General features: G+C 44.7%; 1 protein-coding gene across 5 annotated transcripts in view; it reads left to right on the top strand.

Moving 5' to 3' along the window:
• Window positions 1-5,236, top strand: part of STN1 (STN1 subunit of CST complex) — a 40,019-nt gene extending 34,783 nt beyond the window's left edge. For all 5 annotated transcript variants that reach the window (XM_059661319.1, XM_059661318.1, XM_059661317.1 and 2 more), the window contains one exon: window positions 1,567-5,236. In XM_059661319.1, the coding sequence (XP_059517302.1) occupies window positions 1,567-1,724 (158 nt within the window). In that variant the 3' untranslated portion in view covers window positions 1,725-5,236. The remainder of the gene's footprint in view (window positions 1-1,566) is intronic.
• The last annotated feature ends 15,537 nt before the right edge of the window (window positions 5,237-20,773 follow it).

Raw genomic sequence — 20,773 nt, 5'->3', positions numbered from 1 at the left:
TTCAGTGATTGTGTGGAGCATGAGAGGCCAAACCTGGCCCTGCCATGGGGCTGTAAGTGAAAACTGGGGAGGGTTTGGTTAATGCAGTTTGACTTTAACTCAGGAGTTATAAATGCTTTTTACATTATGACCCAATCAACACTAATAAAAGAGAAAAATGGTAATTGGCGTACGAGCTACCCTTTTCATTGGCTAATCAGGGCTATATGCAAATTAACTGCCAACTAAGATTGGCAGTTAACTGCCAACAAGATGGTGGTTAATTTGCATATGTAGGCACAATGCAGGGAGGTGAAAGGGAAAGCAGGAAGAAGCCCCCTGCCACTGACAGTGATCAGAAACCCAGGGGGGAGCTAAGAGCTGGGGGGAATCAGGTGCCTTTTCCGCCCTGGCCAGTGATAGCAGGAAGTAGGGGTGGAGCCAGTGATGGGAGCTGGGCACAGTCGAAGCTGGCAGTCCCAGGAGCTAGGGGTCCCTTGCCTGGGCCTAAAGCGGAGCCCACGATCGCGGGGCCGCTGCAGCTGCGGGTCCCCGCTGCCCGAGCCGGACGCCTCAGCCAGAGGCGTCAGGCCTGGGCAAGGGGCTGATCCTGCGATTGGAGGGTGATGGGGGTCAACGCCTGAGGGCTCCCAGTATGTGAGAGGGGGCAGGCTGGGCTGAGGGACACTCCCCGCCACACACACCCAGTGCACGAATTTCGTGCACCGGGCCCCTAGTAAATTATATAATTATAGTGCAATAGATAGATAGGTAGATACAAATTATGTTTATTTAGAAATTGTTTCACAAAATAAGATTTATCCTACCTACAATGCAGTACATTCTGTAATCTTCTACTTCAGTTTGTTGTATGAAAAAAAATGGTAATCACAACCCACTAAATGGATTTCATGATCCTCTAGTGGTCAGAACTTGAGTTGAAATCACTGATTTCAACTAGGAAAGAGGTTGCTAACCCTGAACTTTTATCACTGTACACCAAATGGTCTTGGTTTGGGGTAGACAGTAAGAGGTTACTATAGCACAACTGTCTCAGACAAACCTTGGAAGCCTGTGCAGAAAGGAATGAAACAGACCAAAACCAGGAGTCCCTTCTTCACCGCGGCAGTCCTGTCAATCAGGACTCATGAGAAAGCGTGGAGGCTGCTGTAAACTGACTCTGCTGTTAATCTCGAGCGGGGTCCCACTGGGAAGCCGGGGGTTCAGCACAGAATACATGCACTTCTACATGTAATGACATTGGAGAAAAAATATCACCAAGCAATAAAAATCCATTAGGTTATGGATATAAAATTATTGATTGGGAATCCTTGAAAGTTGAAGGCCTGAGTCCTGAGCAGTGGGTCTATAGATGGGCTTGAGAACAGGGTTTTTTGTTTTGTTTTTGCTGATAATCTAGACCAGTGCATTTCTGACTTTAACATGCGTAAGAGTCATCTGGGGATCTTATTAAGATGCAAGTTCTGATTCAGGAGGCATGGAGAAGGGCTTTGGTTTAGAGGGAGGGGAGAGGGAAGAAGTTCTGACAGGTATGTCCAAGCTTAGCCAGCTGCCTTTTTCCTACAGACATGGAGAAGGGCTGCCACTTCCGGCACATCTTGGCCTGTGCTCGCCTGAGCCTGAACCCGGGCCTGAGTGAGCCTGTGCTGCAGCAGGTACTGGAGCTCCTGGAGGACCAGAGCGACATCGTCAGCACCATGGAGCACTACTACATAGCCTTCTGAGGACAGGCCGCAGACAGCCTGCGCGGAGCCGGGCCGAGGAGAAAGACCAAGTGGCTTGCACTCCCAGGCTCTGATTTTGAACATCATACAGAGGCTTATGGGTCAGGAGGCAATTGTCTTAAAATCAGCTATGAAATAAGGTCATTGGAGGAATGGAATTTGGCATAAATTCTGTAGGCTGCCTTTTACCTGCTGTATTCTTGGGATAAAATGACTTTTATCTCGGCCACGACACACAAAAAAGCCCTCTCTGTTGACCTGCTGGCTGGACTGGGCCTCCTTCGTGAAGCAGAGAGGGAGGAGCCGGTGTTGGTGGCTGAGTCGGTGTGTGTGGAGGGGCTCTATCATGGTAAAGGGGTGTCGCGTGGTAAAGCCCAGGGACTGCAGGAACTGAAGAGCATGCGGCCAGATCACACAGATCTAAAGCTTTTTAAAAGTTCAGACTATCAGAAACATTCTTGTGGTCTGCTTTAATGGTTAAGAACCAGTGCCAGGAAGTGGCTCTCCCTGGATGTGTGTCGCTGAGCTATGATTTCCAAGGGTTAAGCACCAGCGTTGGGTCATGAGTCCAGGTTGAATGCTTTTACAGACACTCAGAGATGGCAGTTAATGGGTCCAAGGCATGGCTCTGTGTCCCTTTCTCTTCTGAGTTGAAAGGTATTTCAGAGCATTTGCCTGCATTGAGGACATACGGGACTAAATACATTGTCCCTTAAAGTCCTGAACTTCCAGGAGGCTTTCACACAATTATCTGGCTGCGGTTGATGTTATTTTTAAGATTATCGTTGAAGTGCAGGATGTTCTGACACCATCCAGACAAAGACTCAGCATTTGCCCAGACAGGCGATGGAGTTACACTTCTGCTCAGGATGACAAGGTAAAGGAGAAAAATCTGCGGCATGTAGTAGACTTGTTCTAACAGCACGATGACAAAGCCAGCCAGCAAAAATAAAGTGTGGAGAAAGTTAGGGAGTTAAGTACAGTCATTTCACAAAAGGCACATCTGCCTGTGTCTGCTGCGTTTGCTCTTGACATAATAAGCTCCTAGTGGCTCTGCCCGAGAGCCTGTCGGCCTGTAGCGTTGCTCTGCTCTGTGTGCAGATGGAGTGCTTTTCCATTGAGGAGTGGCTGCAGCTCCTTAGTTAGGCTGAGGGCTGGTACTGACAGATCGCTTTCTGTTACGGACTTTTCTGACTTGACCTAAACCTCTGCCCTAATTCTAACAGTGATTACCCGGATGGCTGCCCTGTGTCCTCGCGACTTGTAGAATGGGGTCTATCTGGAATGACATCCCAGTGGTTCTTCCTTGAGGCCAGTGGCTGTTCCATATTGAATGTATCTCAGATTATTGGAACTGCCAGGAAGGAGTCTTGAATGAGACCATATATACTTTGCATACAGCAGCCCCACTTCTAGGGGATGATCACATGGGTGTGAAAGGTTGAATGCACAAGATGTCCATTGCTATATAATTTAGAATTCTATAATTGGGAAGAGTATTTATAGGGAAAGAATAATTATGGTACATGTACACAGTGAAATACTATGCAGTCATTAAAATACCGCAGACAGATATTTTTTTACCACAGAACACGCTTCCTAATAGACTTAGTATAATACTACTGATCTAAAACTACCCGTGTGTATATGTATATCTGTATAACAGAGAGTGCTTCTGTATGTACATCTGTATAAATGTAGCAATGTACACACGTATGTACAGTTGACCACTCCCCACTCCTAGGAGTACTTTCTGCACTTGGCTTTCAAGACACCACACTGTGTGTGCTCTTTCTCAGTCTCCTTTGCTCAGGGTCAGTCCCAGACCACTTTTCTCTCTAGCTTTCTCCCTTGGAGAGCTCGACCAGTCTCGTGGCTCCAACCATCTATATGCTGAGAAATTCTACAACTTATCTCCAGTTTGGACCTCTTCTGAACTCAAAACCCCTGCATTCAACTTCCTGCTGACATCTGCCCATGTCTAGCAGACAACACAAACTTAACATGCTCAATGCCAGGTTCCCAGTCACCCCTGACCCCACACACGCTCCTGAAGTTTTCCCTGATTCAGGAAAAGGCAACTTCATTCTCCAGGTTGCTCAGGTCAAGCCCATTGACTAATTGCTTTCTCTCCCATCCCATCTGCCCACAAATGACCTTGGCTCTATCTTCAAAATATTTCTAGAATCAAGCACTTCTCCGTCCTCCACTGCCACCACCTGGAGGATTGTTGCCTCCTCGCTGTTCCCCCTGCCTCCGCCCTTAGCCCTCTTTAGTTCATTCTCAGCAGAGCAGCCAGTGATTCTGTGAAAACTGAAGTCAGACTCAGTCATCTGCTCCAGCTCTCCCAGGACCTTTCAGTCCCATTCTAGAAAGGAGCCTAAGGCATCCTAGTGTCAACAAGCTTCTGCTCTGCAGCCTCCTCTGCCCGTCCGCCCGCTCGCGCGTGCGCGCGCGCGCACACACACACACACACACACACACACACACTCCACTCAGCATCAGCATCTTAGCCTTGCAGTCCCTCATACACCAGGGACATTCCTGCTGTAGGGCCTTTGTGATTGCTATTTCCTCACACAGATAACCTCGTGCTGGGCTTCCCCTCCCCTCCTTTGGGTCTTTTCCTTGGTGTCACCTTCTCAGTGAGGCTTGCTCTGATCTCCCTTTTGCTAATTGCAAACAACTGCTTCTCCTTCCTCCCCAGGATTTCTCAGCACTTAATTTTCTCCCCGGTACTTGTCACCCTGTAACACACCCCTTATGTTTCTTATTTGCCTTGTTTTGTTATCTGTTTCCCCAACAGAAGGATTACTCCATGAGGGCAAAACTCTCTCTGTTTTGTTTCCTGCTGTATCTTCAGCATCTAGAACAGTGCCTGGCACATCTTTCCAGCAATACCACCTTTGTGTGTATGTGTGTGGCTGCCCTCCACCAGCTGATATCTTCCGGTCTTTCCTGTGGGGCTTTCTCCAAGGTCTTGGAAGGCTGTTTAGGCCAGAAGTGCTCAGAAGTGACACCCACTGGAAGCAGCCTCAGCCAGTAGGACCTGAGCTTAAAAACTCCAGCTCCCTTGCCCTTGCCCTTCAAATGATCTGTGTCTGAGGCACATGTTCTACACCACTTCCCAGAGTTTCTCTGTGGGATTAAGCTCCATTCACCACACTACCAGCTAACGATAGCCACCCTTCATTGGCTGCCTTCGCCTCCATTTCCTCCCCACTCCCCATTACTGTCTGCCACACCTCCCGAATGAATTGCTTCCTTTCCAGTCCTTGTTTCAGGGTCAGCTTCTGGATGAGCACAAATTAGCACCATGCTCACCAATATATTTGAGAAAGGCTATATGAATAATTCTACACATCAAACAGAGAGACTAATAGAAATGCTTGCCAAAATGGTACACTTGTTGCCTCAGAAAGGTGAAATGTAAGATGCTTACGTGTATGTATCTTGATATGTTTACAATTAGCAAGAGTCCCAAAAAGAATAAAGCTGTTTCTTACTCCCCACCACACACTCACATTACCTGAATCATGAGTGAACTAAGAATAAGATGGGCCTTATATCCCACAGCAACGTAATAACTCTGATTGGATGCGGACACTCATGGAAAATTCTCTGGGGCTAACGACAGCTGGGTCACTGCTCTTATACCCAAGAATCACTAAAAGGTTCCCTTGAGGAGGAGGGAAGCTGAGCAAGCATTCCAGCTCTCAGTGTGCACATGTTTCGGGAGGTGTGAACACTGATAGAGTTTATGTAAGCAAGAAGACAACGCTGCTGTCTGGTCCGGGATTCGTTTGAAGATCCACAATTATCCCCATGTGGTAAGCTACCAGTGCTCCTCATCCCTATAAGACACTTCTTTCTAATTATCCCCCCTCTGATAGTGTGCCAGGACACTGGCTGAGAGAAAGCCAAGTAGAAAGAGTCTATTCAGTGATGAGGAACCCAAGACTTGGTGCCAAAGATCGAAACCAAGCAAAGTTGTAATTTTCCGTTGGTGAAAACAACCATACTTCTTATTAGTGTGGTTTCTTCTCTACAAGTGGCCTCAGCAGCTGCCCCAAAGAAGCATCTTGTTTCCATATTAAATTTCTGTGAAGCATACGAGCAAATTCAAAGGCCATGATGAGGCTTGCTGGAGAAGCCAGCTGCAGGCACTGGGAGAGAAGCAGACCATTCTGAAGGAATGGTGCCGGTGGGTGAAGAACCTTGTAACAGTTATTTGCATGATGGTCTACTGGTGGAGGCTCTAAATGCGAGCCCAAACTCTCACGTATTAAACTCCCTTTAATACGTGAGTTTTTATATAACCCAAAATTTATTTTTTAAATGCAGCATATATTTATATATATAATTTTATTTTTTATTGACTTCCAGAGAGGAAGGGAGAAGGAGAGAGGGAGAAACAGCAATGATGAGAGAGAATCATCAATTGGCTGCCTCCTACATGCTCCACACTAGGGATTGAGCCCACAAATCAGGTATGTGCCCTAACCAGGAATCGAACTGAGATCTCCTGGTTCAAAGGTCGACGCTCAACCACTGAGCCACACCTGCTGGGCTTTATTAAACTTTTATTAGGTAAGCCCAAACAGGTAAGTCACAGCACAGTCCAAGGTTCTATATTCACAAGAATTATAAGTCAAATTGTACATTCCAAGTCTCTCCCTGTATGTGAACTTAAAATGATAGGTTTTTCTTTTGGAACAGGAAGAGAGAAATTTTGAAGACCACATAATAACCCTAGTTATTTTTATTTATTTTTTTTAAATATATTTTATTGATTTTTTTACAGAGAGGAAGGGAGAGAGATAGTCAGAAACATCGATGAGAGAGAAACATCGATCAGCTGCCTCCTGCACATCTCCCACTGGGGATGTGCCCGCAACCCAGGTACATGCCCTTGACCGGAATCGAACCTGGGACCTTTCAGTCCGCAGGCCGACGCTCTATCCACTGAGCCAAACCGGTTTCGGCCCTAGTTATTTTTAGATAGGGACAGTAAAATTAATAAAAATCATTCATTCAGACTGATTTGGTGAAAGGTTTGTGTAAATTAGCAGAAATTCTGGGCTTAAAATAGTGCCATTTTATTTCTTTAGGCCTACCAAGTGTTCTGTATCACACCTGAATTACCATGAGGAAACAGGTTTGCTGCTCTTAGGGAACCTCTTTAATGAATAAGAAATCTTAATTATGTATCATTCAGTGTCATTTATTATGTATCATTTAATATTAATAGGTGATTTATAAGTACTTGAACCTTCAGAAATTTGAAAACATATGTCTATGCAAAAAATTGTGCATGAATGTTCACAGCAGTTTTATTCCTATAAATGGTTGAGCATTAGTTCATTGTGGGCAACCTTTAGACAGACACGGTTCTCACCTGCGCATTAGCCATTGCTGGTGGCAGAGGCTGAGGGCAGCCAGGGTCATATGTTCCAGCAGTGGTATCAGCTACAGAATCAGCCTGGAGGCCAGCCACTGAGGTCTTAGGTAATACACAGCTGGAATAAACACCCTGAAGAACTTGAACCTGAAGGTTCCCAATTTGCTACTTCAAGTGGTTACATGCCTGCCCAAATACTATCTATAACAATACCCGAAGGCAACAATCATATGTATATAATGGATTTTTCAGAGAGGAAAGGAAAGGAATAGGGAGTTAAAAACATCGATGAGAGAGAAACATCAATCAGCTGCCTCCTGCACACCCCCTACTGGGGATGTGCCCGCAACTAAGGTACATGCCCTTGACCGGAATCGAACCTGGGATCCTTCAGTCCGCAGGCCGACGCTCTATCCACTGAGCCAAACCAGTTAGGGCATGGCAACAATCTTTTAAAAGCCAATCCCCATATTGTCCACTCAGACCTCTCATAAGCTAGATGCCTTTCAGTGATAGTTCACTCTGTCCCCAGTCATTAATGTGGAAAACTAAGTTGCGTGTAAGAAAGTGCTGAGTAAGTGGAGAAGATAGTTTTAGTAACAGAAATGGTCTTAATTCTGTTCCCACTTTAATCAACATAGCCTAATTATAATAAGGCTATGCTTGCATTCTCATCATTGACTGGGTTTGGTACTGTTAATTGGGGCACTGGGCAACACCCCTTTTGATAATCTTCTGGAAATTGCTTCCTCTGGGAGAAGGTGAGTTTTTTTTGTTGTTGTTTTACTTTGTTTTCTGAAGATAATCAGTGAATGGAGGAAATAAAGGAGTGAGGATATTTTTTAGCTATTTTAGAGCTACCACGTACTTTAAAAAATTATTTATTGATGTTAGAGAGAAACATTGATTTGTTGTTCCACTTACTTAGGCAGTCAGTCATTGGTTGATTCTTATATGTGCCCTGACCCGGGATCAAACCCACAACCTTTGAGTATCAGGACAATGCTCTAACCAACTGAGCTACTTGGCCAGGGCCAGTTACCATGTATTTTAGAGCAAAGCAACAGCGATGTCTGTCTCATAAGCTGTGATGTGTGAGTGGCACAGTTAAATTGTGAAAAGTCCTAAATTGTGTGATGTACTGATTTGTGAACAATTACTCAATTATAAATTAGGTGGCAGGACAATATCTATCGAGCTATTATAGCATGAAGTTTGTTCTTCCCTTATTTCTTGTTTTCGAGCAGGAAGTCAGCCTTGCCTCAGGAAGGTTTGGCTTGGGGGCCAAATGCATGTGTTGTTTGTGCTGCCAAGCTGGCTTATACTTTCTAGAAGCCTGGAGCCTGGGAGGGAATGGAGCTAAGTGGACTCCAGATATTACAGATGGAGTTGGCAGGACTTCTGAGGAGTGGCTTAGAGCCTTTGTCTAGGATTCCCAGCTTCAAAGCAGATTCCCAAGCCCTACCCACTACCACCAATATTATTGTCCCACCAGCACAGAAGACAAGGTCTCCAAGCCCAAGGTAACTTAAAGAGAAAAAAAATGAATATGACAAGTCTCTCCCACCTGAGTTTTGGAAGTAAGATTCGTATCACACTACAGTTAGAATAAATTCAAGGTGAATCTTAAAACAAGGGCCCGTTGTATTCCAGAATAGTCTCTTGAGTGGGAGAGAAAGGGGCCACGTCACCGTACCGTTCCAGGGAAATTGCTTATGCCCCTCCCAGGGGAGCATGCTGCCTAGGAAAACCAACCGCGTCTGCAGAAACTTAGGGTGAGGGAGAGAATATGTGATAAGAGTTTATGTTTCCTCGTGGGGACCACCTTATCATGAACTAAATAGTTCATCCTGTCTCACAACCCTCGTGCAGGCTGACCAGCCAGAGGCTACCTGTGAACATAGGTGAGTGAGGGAATAGAATCCAATGTAGGAGAGGGCCCCGAACCACCTGAGCAATGAGCCTTCCAACATGAAGAAGCTTGAAAAGGCCTTACTCAGCTAACAACGGGCCCAGCCCAGCGCCTGGGGAAGAGTCAGCAGGCTGCCTGTCCTGTGGTTTCTGTCCCGTCCAGGCTTGCCTTGACCTGGTGGAGGGCAAGATGTGGAAACCCCGCTTCTGGGAATGACAGCTGGCTTGGGAATGCTGGTGTCAGCACTCTGCCTGGGGCTGGGCTGTCAGCACGAGATTAAGGCGAGCCGGGAACAGGGAGTGATCTGCTATTTCTGTCCATGTGTTGTAGACCCAGGTAACCAGGAAAGATGGGAGGTGAGCAGGTTCTGAACCTATAGACAGGAGACAGATGTCAGACATGAATGAAATAGAGCTGAGTTCTGATTATGATTCCACAGGGCTGGAGACTTGACCGAACTTCACTGTCCCCAGGCGTTTCCTCAGAGGTAGCTCACAGCACAGTCCACCTGGAAGTCTGTGTCAGCAGTAGACGCAGAGTGGTGCTTAATAGCTGTGTCAGTGGAAGAGCAGTGCACTTACGGAGTGCCAACTGCGTGCAAAGCCTCATGCCAGGTATAGAGGGGCATGCTGAGACAGTACCAGCCCTGTCTTCAGGGAACTTCCTGTCATGCCTACATGATTTATGACCCACGGATGCAGATGTGTCTTGTTTGACCCTCAGAGTTTTAAAACTTTCTACCAAGATAAAAAAAAAAAAAATTGGCTACCATTGGTATAAGAAAAAGGTGCCGGTGTACGTGTGTGTGAAAGTATGTCTGTGTCTGAAAGGCTCCAAAAGAGACTGCTAACAGGGGTGGCCTCTTCAGATCGGGAGTTGGGGCCAGAAATGGGTGGGAGACTTATTGCAATGTTTTATAATTTTTAAAATGTGTCTATTGTAAAAACTCTAAAAATAAACAAACAAAAAAGGATGTGGGAATTCACATAAAACTCCAGATTTCTGGCTTTTCTTGACAACTCAGAATTCTGGCAGTCCTGGGAACTTGTCGTCTGGAAACATCTTGGGAGGAGGGGTGGTGTGAATGGAAGTTAAGCTGAGAGCTGGCATCAGCTTTACCTTTTGGAAAGACTGTCTGGGCGGCAAAGTGGAGGAGCTGGCCTGAGGGCAAGGTCAGGGGCAGGCAGACTGCTGCAGGAATCCAGGCAAGGGCTGTTAGGGCCCTCAGGGCGTCAGTGGCAGGGAGACAGCTGTCAGACACGAAGGAAATAGAACTGAGAGGTGGGTAGCCGAGGTAAACGGAAAGGCCAGGGGAATGCCCAGGTTCTGTCAGGCAGACCCAGGGAAGTGCCCCAGGAGTTTTAGGCTAATGGAAGGGAAGGGGCCCTCGGAGACAGCAGAAATGCTCTGAGTGCATCCCCTGCATGCAAGGAGAGGCCCACCTGGGCACGGCCCTCTGGGGGCGTTAGCTCCTCTCCCCCATCCCAGGCACCGCCAGTGTCTCAGTGATTTACCAGAGAACGTGGTCTCCTGGGAGAACTGGAATTGGATACAGAAACTTAAGGCTTGTGCACCAACTGAAACGTAGTTGGAATCCTATTCCTTTAGGGAATGGATTTTCTTGGACCTGTGTGTATCCTTTATAGCTTCATTAGTCACCACTAAAGCCCCTTTTGGGTTGCAAAGCTGCCAGCAGGGTACTGTTCCTGAGAGAATTACCTTGAGCACCAGCCCAAACACCAACCCTGCGTGTCAACAAGCCAGGCTGCCCTGGCAACACCACCGTCCAAAGGGAGGGGCTGTGCCCTACCCCTGAGGTTTGAGGCAGGCCGTGCAGGAGCCAGCCTGGAGCTTCTGTCGTCTTTGCCCTTGAGATTAGCAGTTTGGGGTCTTCCACACAGGACAGAAACAGATTATTCCTTGAAGGCGGAGAGTTGAGTGTTAACTGCCTCTGCTCCTGCAGCCATGACAATATTTGATCACTTTTGCTACTTGAACTACAGTTGAAAATATTTTCCCTTTGAAGCTACCAATTTAGGGATGTTGTGGCCTCAGACTTAATCCATGATGTAAGCAAGATATCACAGTTCTCGAGGCTTAAAGTCCAAGATCAAGGTGTCAGCAAGGTGGGCCTCTTCTGAAGCCTCTGCACTTAGTCCGTAGATGGCCATTCTCTCCCTGTGTCTTCACAGGGTCTTTCCTCTGCGTTCTCTTCTTAAAATGAACCCAGTCCGGTTGGGTTAGGACCCACCTCAGTGACCTCATTTAACCTTAATTACCTCTTTAAAGACCCTGTCTCCATACACAGTCGCATTCCTAAGGTGCCAGGGGTTGGACTTCAACATATGAATTTTGAGGGGAGACGGTTCAGCTGATAACACCAACTAAATCAGGATCTTAACAAGATCCCCAGGGGACTCTTGTGCACATTGAAGTTGGAAAAGTACTACCCAGTGCCTGCTTCCAGGGGATAAAACACCGGTGGATCTGTCTGGGAATGGGGCAGGGGAAAGGGGAATAAGGCTGAGTGATTGTTCAGGGGTCCTCAAACTACGGCCCGCGGGACACATGCAAATACAAATATTGTATTTGTTCCCGTTTTGTTTTTTTACTTCAAAATAAGATATGTGCCGTGTGCATAGGAATTTGTTCATAGTTTTATTTTAAACTATAGTCCAGCCCTCCAATGGTCTGAGGGACATTGAACTGGCCCCCTGTTTAAAAAGTTTGAGGACCCCTGGATGAACTTTCGCTCCCTTCCATAAGCCTGTTAAGGTGGGAATACTCTAAACTTAAGGTAAATTTCCTCTTGAGGGGGAGTCAAGGAGTAGGGACCCTCTGCCCTTTGGGGAGTATGAGCAGGTGAGGTGACCATGTGAGGCCTGATGAACCAAACTAATATGAGTCTGACCCACAGGAGTTAAGAAGTGCAAAAACAGGTTGGAATGCTTGAAATGTGGCTCTTAGCAAATAGGTCATTTTCATCAGGTCATTACCTGCAGGCTTCCTTTATCGAGATGCAAGATATGTCTCTTGAACACCCCAGAATGGGGGCCAGGAAGATACACATTGTGTTCCTCCCCAGTGTGCACAAGCTCGTTTCACCTCTGTCATAGGCCTGATGTTATAGTGACAGTTGCCATGGAGATAACTCCTATGCATGGATGAAGCTAATCTCAACCCATGCTGTCAATCATATGCTTTAAAATAGAGATTTTCAAGCTGTGTTACATAAAACTATAAGGTCTTTTGAGGGTCTCACAAATATTCAAATCTCAAAAATATTACATATTTATTTTTTGAAGTTACAAAAAATACACTTGCGGGAGAAAGTCAAACAGAATGTAATATGAATATATACTCAAAAGTGAATGTCCAAATTCTCATCTGACAGAGTAGTTTAAGGCTGATCCTTCCCATCTATCTATCTATCTATCTACCTATCTATCATCTATCTAATATAAAAGGCTAATATGCTAAGTGTCCGACTGTCGGACCGGTCACTATGATGCTCATTGACCACTGAGGGGCAGACGCTCAACGCAGGAGCTGCCAAGTTGCAGTGACTTGACAGCAGCGGTTATCGGGTGATGCACTCCAAAACTAGGGAGGAGGGAGCCCGATTCCTTGTGGGGCTGGGTGATTCCACCTTTGGCTGTGGGTTATGTTGTTGCTGGGGCACTGTCGGCCCCAATTCTGGTTTACTGCACACTTGCATTTGCGTCCCACACCCTGTACAGCAGCAACTTTGCAGAGTGCCCTCTCGCACTCCAGGACACCTCAGGGGATATCAGAGAGCCGGTTTCGGCCCGATCCCTGCAGGCTAGGCCAAGGGACCCCACCTGCTGGAAGGATCATGGGAGGTTGGCTCCAGGGTGTGTCTGGCCCTTCTCGCCCAGTCCTGCCCCCCGGCCACTTTCTAATTAATTTCCTTTCAATGTGCACAAATCCATGCACTGGGTCACTAGTAATTCATAATTATAAATTCTGGATACCCTCTCCCATGCCCCCAATAAAACCCTGTTTGATGGCACTGGAAGGTAGACAGTAAAGGAAGAGAACAAATCTGGGTGAGTTCCACATTTGTATAGCTTTTACCTTAAGGCAGCCATTCTCAAACTTTAGTGTATATTAGAATCTCACAAAAGCTTGTTAAGATATAAATTGCTGGGCTCCATCCCCAGAGTTTCTGATTCACTAGGTCTAAGTTGAAACCCAAAATGTTGCATTTCTGACCAGTTTCCATGTGATGCTAGTGCTATTGGTCCAAGGATTGCACTTTGAAAGCCATAGTCAGCTTGCACAGGGTAGAGGTCATTGAGGGACTAAAGCCTGATGACTCTGAGAAGGAGTTCGCAACTGGAATGGCTGGAAATTGAGAAAATTCTGGAAAAGAGCCACAGAGCGGGAAGCACCCAAATATGTGTATAAATTCTTCTCGAATCCTTGGCTGACCCTTGAACTGTACATTTCCAGGTGCGACTCCAAGGAGTCCAAGGGGGAGTAGTGTAGCTGATGGATGAAAGAGACGGAGCAGAGATCTCAGCAATTGCCCATCACAGGGAGACAGTTTGGAGCTGAAAGCCTCACCAAGTTTTAGGGGTTTGTTAAACAACTCAAGTTTTCAGTAGAAACCATGCAAGGTCCACAGTATAACAGTACAGGGTACATGGCTGACTAATGCATTCACCCTAGTACTAGGTTAAAACTAAAATAGGCCCATCCTAACAAAACCCAAAAGCAAGCTTTAAGTGATGTGATCCAGCAGTAATTTCCCTACCAACTGCAAGCAATTACCAGAGGAAGATTATAGAGTCCAGTCTCTAGAACATGTTCACAATGTTCACTATACAAAAATTACTAGACATGTGAAGACAAAGAAAATTGTGAGCCACAATCAAGAGGTAAATCAGTGAATAGAAACAGACTCACAAACAGCCCAGATGTCAGAATTTGCAGACAAGGACTTTAAGTGACTTTAATACAGATGTTAAAGATTCTATAGTAAATGATGCATATACTGAGTGAAGAAATGAGAAATTCAGGTGAGATCTGGAAACTGTAAAAAAGAATTAAGTGGAAAATGTAGAACTGAAAAACACAATATCTGAAAAATGATCCTCCTGCTTCACATTCTTACTCCCAACCCAGCCTTCTGCCCCAGAGTTAAACATCTGTAGTAGGATTCTTTGGTTGTCAATGATAAAGACTTGACTCTAGCTAGCTTATGGCAAGGTGGTAAGGTAGAGGGAAGCCGACATAACCAAACTGTGGGGATGGACAGAGTGGAGCTGGTTTAGGATCAACTGGCCTTAGTCATTCAAATGCCATAAAGATGCTCCTGTCACTCCTCTCTCTCCTCTCTCTGAGGATTCACTATATACTCTCTCACTGTGAACAGCTTCTCTGTGTGGTAGGAGAGATAGCGGAGGTCAGTGCTGGCCTAATAGCCTCATAGATCTGAGAGGAAAGAAGAGGTTCTCCTCCCATAGCACCAGTTACAAAGATCCCAGGAAAGGCCCCTGATTAGTCCAGTGTGAGTTGCATTGTCTCCATAGACCAATCACAATCGCCAGGGTGTGAGGTAATATTAATGGCTTGGATCAGATGTCCAACCCCAACCCATCACTTCGGCCTGGAAGGCAGTTCCTTTTGGGAGGGAAACAATTCTTCAAAAGGAAAGAGGTAGCATATATGTGATAAGTGGGAGGACTATTGTGAGTTGGAGATCCACTTTGATTTATATCCTTATCAGCTAGGTGTGAATCCTTTCACATCGTTTAATGTGTATTACATAGTGTCTCACTGTGGGCCCCCCTCAAAGCAGTACCCATGTAATAATTTGAATACAAGTAATTTTGGAGGGACATGATCCAAAGAAGCTTGGTGAGGGAGTGGATGCGGAAGTGAGAGGAAAGGAAGAAAGCCAGTGATGGTGTGTTAATGAATAGGTTAGCATTTCAGACAGCTGGGGCTTAATTCCAAGGTGACCTTGAGAGACAGTGTAGAACACACCTCAGAATTGTCCAAGGGACAAGGAAGTTGGGGATTTATTCACCAACTGCACTCCCTCATTGGTTGTAGGCCGCTTCTAGGGACCTAACAGCCAGAGAAAACCCTCAAACAGAGAGAAACAGGTACTTGAAGGAGGGGCCACAGTTGTGTAAGGTCTCTGGGGTGGCCTGAGGAGAAAGGGGCAGGGCACTGACAGAGGCTGATATAAACCTATAAATTTCTTTACATAAAATGGATCCTGTTACACATTCTGTAATAATTATTCAAACTGTTTTAACTAGGTTTAAAACTCAAATAATAATATCCACATCCAAATGTGTTGTAATTCCAAATAGGAATACACTGGTGACCACAGGGTTAAAACACTCATTATAGTCCAATAGCCCTGCAATAACTGGTTTATGTGTTACACTTCTCATTCAGACACTGCCCAACTATAGCTATTCCATAAGAGTGCCTGATTAGCTCATGCATATTTTCTTCAAGAGGATTTATAGTTACCCCTTAAAACTAACAATGGATAGCACTGGTGAAAAGCAGGATATTTAAGAAGAAAACTTGATGATGGGTGTGATGAGTTTGTTCAGGACCAAGATAGCAAACATCCCACCTTAGACCAATTCTTCAAAGCATCAGCCTCACTGTTTATGAAAACAATACGCCGAAAATGCTTCTGCAAAGCCTCTCAAGACATGAGAGCATGATGGTACTTAGTTGTTTTGAGGAGTCACCTTTTATGGCAATAAAAATGGACCCAAGTCCTAAATATGTTTTGTGTAGTAAATTTTGCAAATTAGTTGTATAGACCCTGCCAAGTTGCAATGTCATTTGGAGACTAAACACAGTGGAGCAGAAAACAAGGCTTTCCATTTCATCCCATGGAAAATGAACAGCTTAATGTTTTTGAAAAAAACAAAAACAAAACAAACATATGCAAAGAAGTCTGGTGATGAAGAATATATTGCATTTGAAGGAGAACACAGTGTTAAGGAACTGCTTAGGAAGCCTTAAGCTATTATAAATAAGGCTTATTAACATTCGGGCTACAAGAACATTGAAAAAGCAGACTGCTGTGAAAAGGCAACAGGAATCTTTGCCTAATCATTCTGCTCAGAGACAAATTTGCAAATGAACAAATCGCACTAGAAATGCAAGTTCCCCAAGAGCAAGTCTATTCACAGAGTAAGTACTTAATAGGTCCGAGGGACTCTTGAAGATTAAAGTTATGTACATCTTTGCAACCACAAGGACCTGTGAACAAATGATGCTTAGTTTAGTAAATAATGATGGCTACTGTTTACTGAGGATTTACTGTGTGCTCACACTGTGCTGAACATTTTATATGAATTATCTCATGTTCATCTGACAATGACCCCATAAGAGAAGCATTATTATTATCTCCATTTTATAGACTAGAAGTTCACCTGTGCCTGTGCCAGGTTAAGCCATCATCATGTGATAACCATTCGCCTTTATCAAGAAGACAGCATTTTACTGACAAGGTACAGTTTCCACATTGAAGACTTTTAAGACCTTTTTGGTTTATTGTAATAACAAGGGTAGTGAGATCCAGGATTTACTTTTTACTTTTCAGGCCAAAGCAAGATGCTTGTTTGATGATTTCAAGTGAGAAAAGAAATTACTTTCCATCTGGTTAAAGAAACCTATTATTAGCTAACCCCTCCTATTTAAATGAGTTAAATTTAAAATTGAATGCTCTAGCTTGTATTTTACCTGAGTGGGCTTAAGTTGCATCTCAGTCTTGAGATTCTGTTGTGTTCACAACTCAAGATAAAGTGTTAGCAACAAAATAACGGAGTCACGGGGCTCTATATTAAAAAGTAATTCTGATTTGAAAAATTGCAAGATATCTGACACATTTAGACTTCAAGGTATCAGATTTTTAAAATGGCACCATTAAACATCTCATAAGGTTACAAATTATATCTGAAAAAGTCTATTTTTTTCCTCAGTTATTAAGGTTAAAACTAGCAGAGGAATCCTTCATTGACCCCCTTGAAATGGAATCAATTTAAGAATGTGAGCAGTTGTTAGATATTATTAATATAACTGTGTATATTATTAATAGTGATATTAATAATACTAATATTAGTAATATAACTTTGAAACAGAAAAGTCTCATTACCTCCCAAGCTTCAGGATCAGTTCCATTGCAGAGTGTCATAAGACTAAGATAAGTTGCTTAAAGACTGTTACTATTTGCAAGGACTGTCTTCCTGTGAATCAAGAATTACTTGCCCTGACCGGTTTGGCTCAGTGGATAGAGCATCGGCCTGCGGACTGAAGGGTCCCAGGTTCAACTCCGATCCAGGGCATGTACCTTGGTTGCAGGCACATCCCCAGTTGGGGGTGGGCAAGAGGCAGCTGATTGATGTTTCTCTCTCATCAATGTTTCTAACTCTCTATCCCTCTCCCTTCCTCTCTGTAAAAAAAAAAAAAAAATCAATAAAATATATTTTTTTTAAAAAAAGAATTACTTGATGCTGCACAATAATAACAAAATATAGAAACTGGTTACTGACACTCATAAAATTGGAACTGACATACACACCACTGACTTCTGAGTTCTGTGTTTATCAAAGCACTTTCATTGTCCCCACTGAATATTATATATATTTTTGAACATATTAATTATTTTTCTTTATTATATTTTTATTTACAATATCTTATTTAAATGTCATGAATATTTCAAACATACTTCACGTGACTGAGAACAATATGAAAAGTTGTCACCATCCAATTGTAACAAAATTAGCATTTTACCATATTCAATTGTTTTTGAAAAGTATACTATAATTTATAGAATCTTCTGGTTCCCCTCTTACCAGAGGTAACCACTATCCCGAAGTTGATCCCTCCTGTCCATCATTTTAATACTTTTATCACAGAAGTATCTATCCAGATAGATAGCATTATTTTCTGTGATTTTTTTTCAATGAGGGATAGTTTTACTATTAAAAAGGAAGCCTTGTTATGGAATACACTGTTATGGAATACACTGGTTCTCAAATTTTTATTTTTTTTTAATATATTTTATTGATTTCTTACAGAGAGGAAGGGAGAGGGATAGAGAGCCAGAAACATCCATGGGAGAGAAACACCGATCAGCCGCCTCCTGCATGCCCCCCACTGGGGATGCGCCCGCAACCAAGGCACATGCCCTTGACCGGAATCGAACCCGGGACCCTTGAGTCCACAGGCCGAAGCTTTATCCACTGAGCCAAACCGGTTCTGGCTCAAATTTTATTTTTATTTTTAACATTTACAGAAATGGTATACTGCACATAGCTGTTGGGGGAAAACCCCAAAAGTCCAAATTCCGTATCAGTTCCGAAGAACTGACACATAGCCTTATTCAAATTCATAAGAGCTTTACTAGGAGAAACTGACATACACAGGGAAAGCAGGTGCCGCTCTCTGTGGTGGCCGGCAGGGAATAAACCCACCTCCCTCCCAGGACAGGGTCTCCTTTTTATAGGGGTTAATAGGAAAACCATAGGGTGGGTGGTCACGTAGACCCCCAGGAAGAACAATGCATTCCTAAGTTAGCAGATAACATTAGGCAGTTATCCACACTTTATACATTCATTAACCTCCTTCCCGGCGCCTGACATTTATCTTTCTGGCTAGTCAGCCAAACCTGAGGCTACAGGGAGTTAAACAGTCACCGAAGGTTAAACAGAGAGCCAACATTTCCCAGACACCTTTAGTGCTGGAGCCATATTAAATCTCTAAAGTGAGTTCCCCTACACACTTGCATTGTTTTCACTCATCAGACTCTTATGGACATTTCTCTGGGCTGATTTGTTTAGTTTTATTTCATTCATTTTCTTTCTTTACGGAGGTCTTACTCAATTCTGGTCACTATAACAAGAATATCATAGAGTGGGTGGCTTAAACAACAGACATTACTTCTCACCAGTCTCGAGGCCAGGGTGCCAGCATGGTTGGGTTCCGACAAGGGTCCTCTTTTCTGGGGGGTGGTGGTGGGGAGGGTAGTAGGGGGTGGGAGAGGAAACAGGCTCTCTTGTGTCTCTTCTTATATGGGCACTCATGCCATCATGAGGGCTCCACCTTCATGACATAATTACCACCCAAAGTCTCCATTTCCAAATACCTTCATATTGAGGATTAGGTTATCAACACATGAACTTTTCGGGGGACACAAACATTTAGTCCCTAACGAGGTATAGCATACCTACACTGAAGTGCACAACTCTAGTCCATAGCCTAACACCCCCACCCAGATCAAGGGGAGGCCACTGCCCACACCCCACAGCTCTTCGTGCCCTCTCCCCAGTGCACCTTTCTCAGAGGCAACTACTATTATGACCTCTACCACATAAATTACTTTTGGCTGGTTTTTGTTTGTTTGGTTGGTTGTTTTTTATTAATCCTCACCCGAGGATATTTTTCCACTGATTTTTAGGGAGGGTGAAGAGAGAGGGAAAGACAGAGAGAAACAGTGATGTGAGAGAAACACATCAATTGGTTGCCTCCTGCATGAGCCCAGACCAGGGCCTGGGCCAGGGAGGAGCCTGCGACCAAGGTTTGTGCCCTTGACCAGAATTGAACCTGGGACTCTTTGGTCTGCAGGCAGATGCTCTATCCACTGAGCAAAACAGGCCAGGGCACTTTTGGCTGTTTTGAACTTCATGTAAGTGAAATCTCACATTAAGTGCCCTAATGGTCTGTCTTTTTTTTTTATTCAACATTGTCTGTGGGCTTCATCTGGTTTGTTGTCCGTAACAGTTGTTGGTTCTTGATCATTGGTTTATGTTGTGCCCAGATTTCAAGATTCCCAAGGGCCCACCAGGGAGCCAGCGAGTCCGATGCAAAAGCAAAGAGTCCTTCATTTCAAGCTAGCTTGAGCTCCCCGTCCACCACACTCACCGACACAACGGCAAGCCAAGTGGCCGAGAGAGCGAAGCCAGATGGGACGAGGAGTTTTATAGGGGGGTGGAGCAAGGGGAGGGGAGCTGACCGTGGGCCCTGACGATTGGCCAGGCGCAGGTCGGGTCTTGTTACACAGGATGTGGTCATCTCTATGGCACGCACGTCCCTTGATTGTCATTGGTTAGTTTAAAGAAATCCCGGGCGTGGCCAGCAGAGGCCGGGGCTTCCGGGAAGGGGGTACCCTCCTGAGCACATGGCAGCTGCCCCAACATGGAGGGTACGGGGCAAGATGGAGGGCGCAGTCCTCGCCCTTTCATTCCCCCCTTGTCTTGGAACTTCCGGTTCAATCATGAGACGGACTGCATTTCTATTCCACCGTTGCTAGAGGCCCATACTGGGCACACAGAACTATCAACTGAACTATCCCTATAAGCTTAACAAATGGCCCGGTGGAAGGGAAAGAAACCATTTTAGATTTAACAACTTCTATTGAAATAGGATTTTTCTTCTTGAAATTTCTCCATGGCTATCAAAAAGCTAAATCAAGATTAATTTATCTACTGCCGAAACTGGTTTGGCTCAGTGGATAGAGCGTCGGCCTGCGGACTGAAGGGTCCCGGGTTCGATTCCGGTCAAGGGCATGTGACTTGGTTGCGGGCACATCCCCGGTGGGAGATGTGCAGGAGGCAGCTGATGATGTTTCTCTCTCATTGATGTTTCTGACTCTCTATCTCTCTCCCTTCCTCTCTGTTAAAAAATCAATAAAATATTAAAAAAAAAAGAATATTATACAGACACCCAACA

The sequence above is a fragment of the Myotis daubentonii genome, chromosome 13, assembly GCF_963259705.1.
Source record: "Myotis daubentonii chromosome 13, mMyoDau2.1, whole genome shotgun sequence".
NCBI lineage: Eukaryota > Metazoa > Chordata > Mammalia > Chiroptera > Vespertilionidae > Myotis > Myotis daubentonii.
The sequence above is the reverse complement of the archived record's forward strand: the minus strand, read 5'-3'. Positions and strand labels throughout refer to the sequence as shown.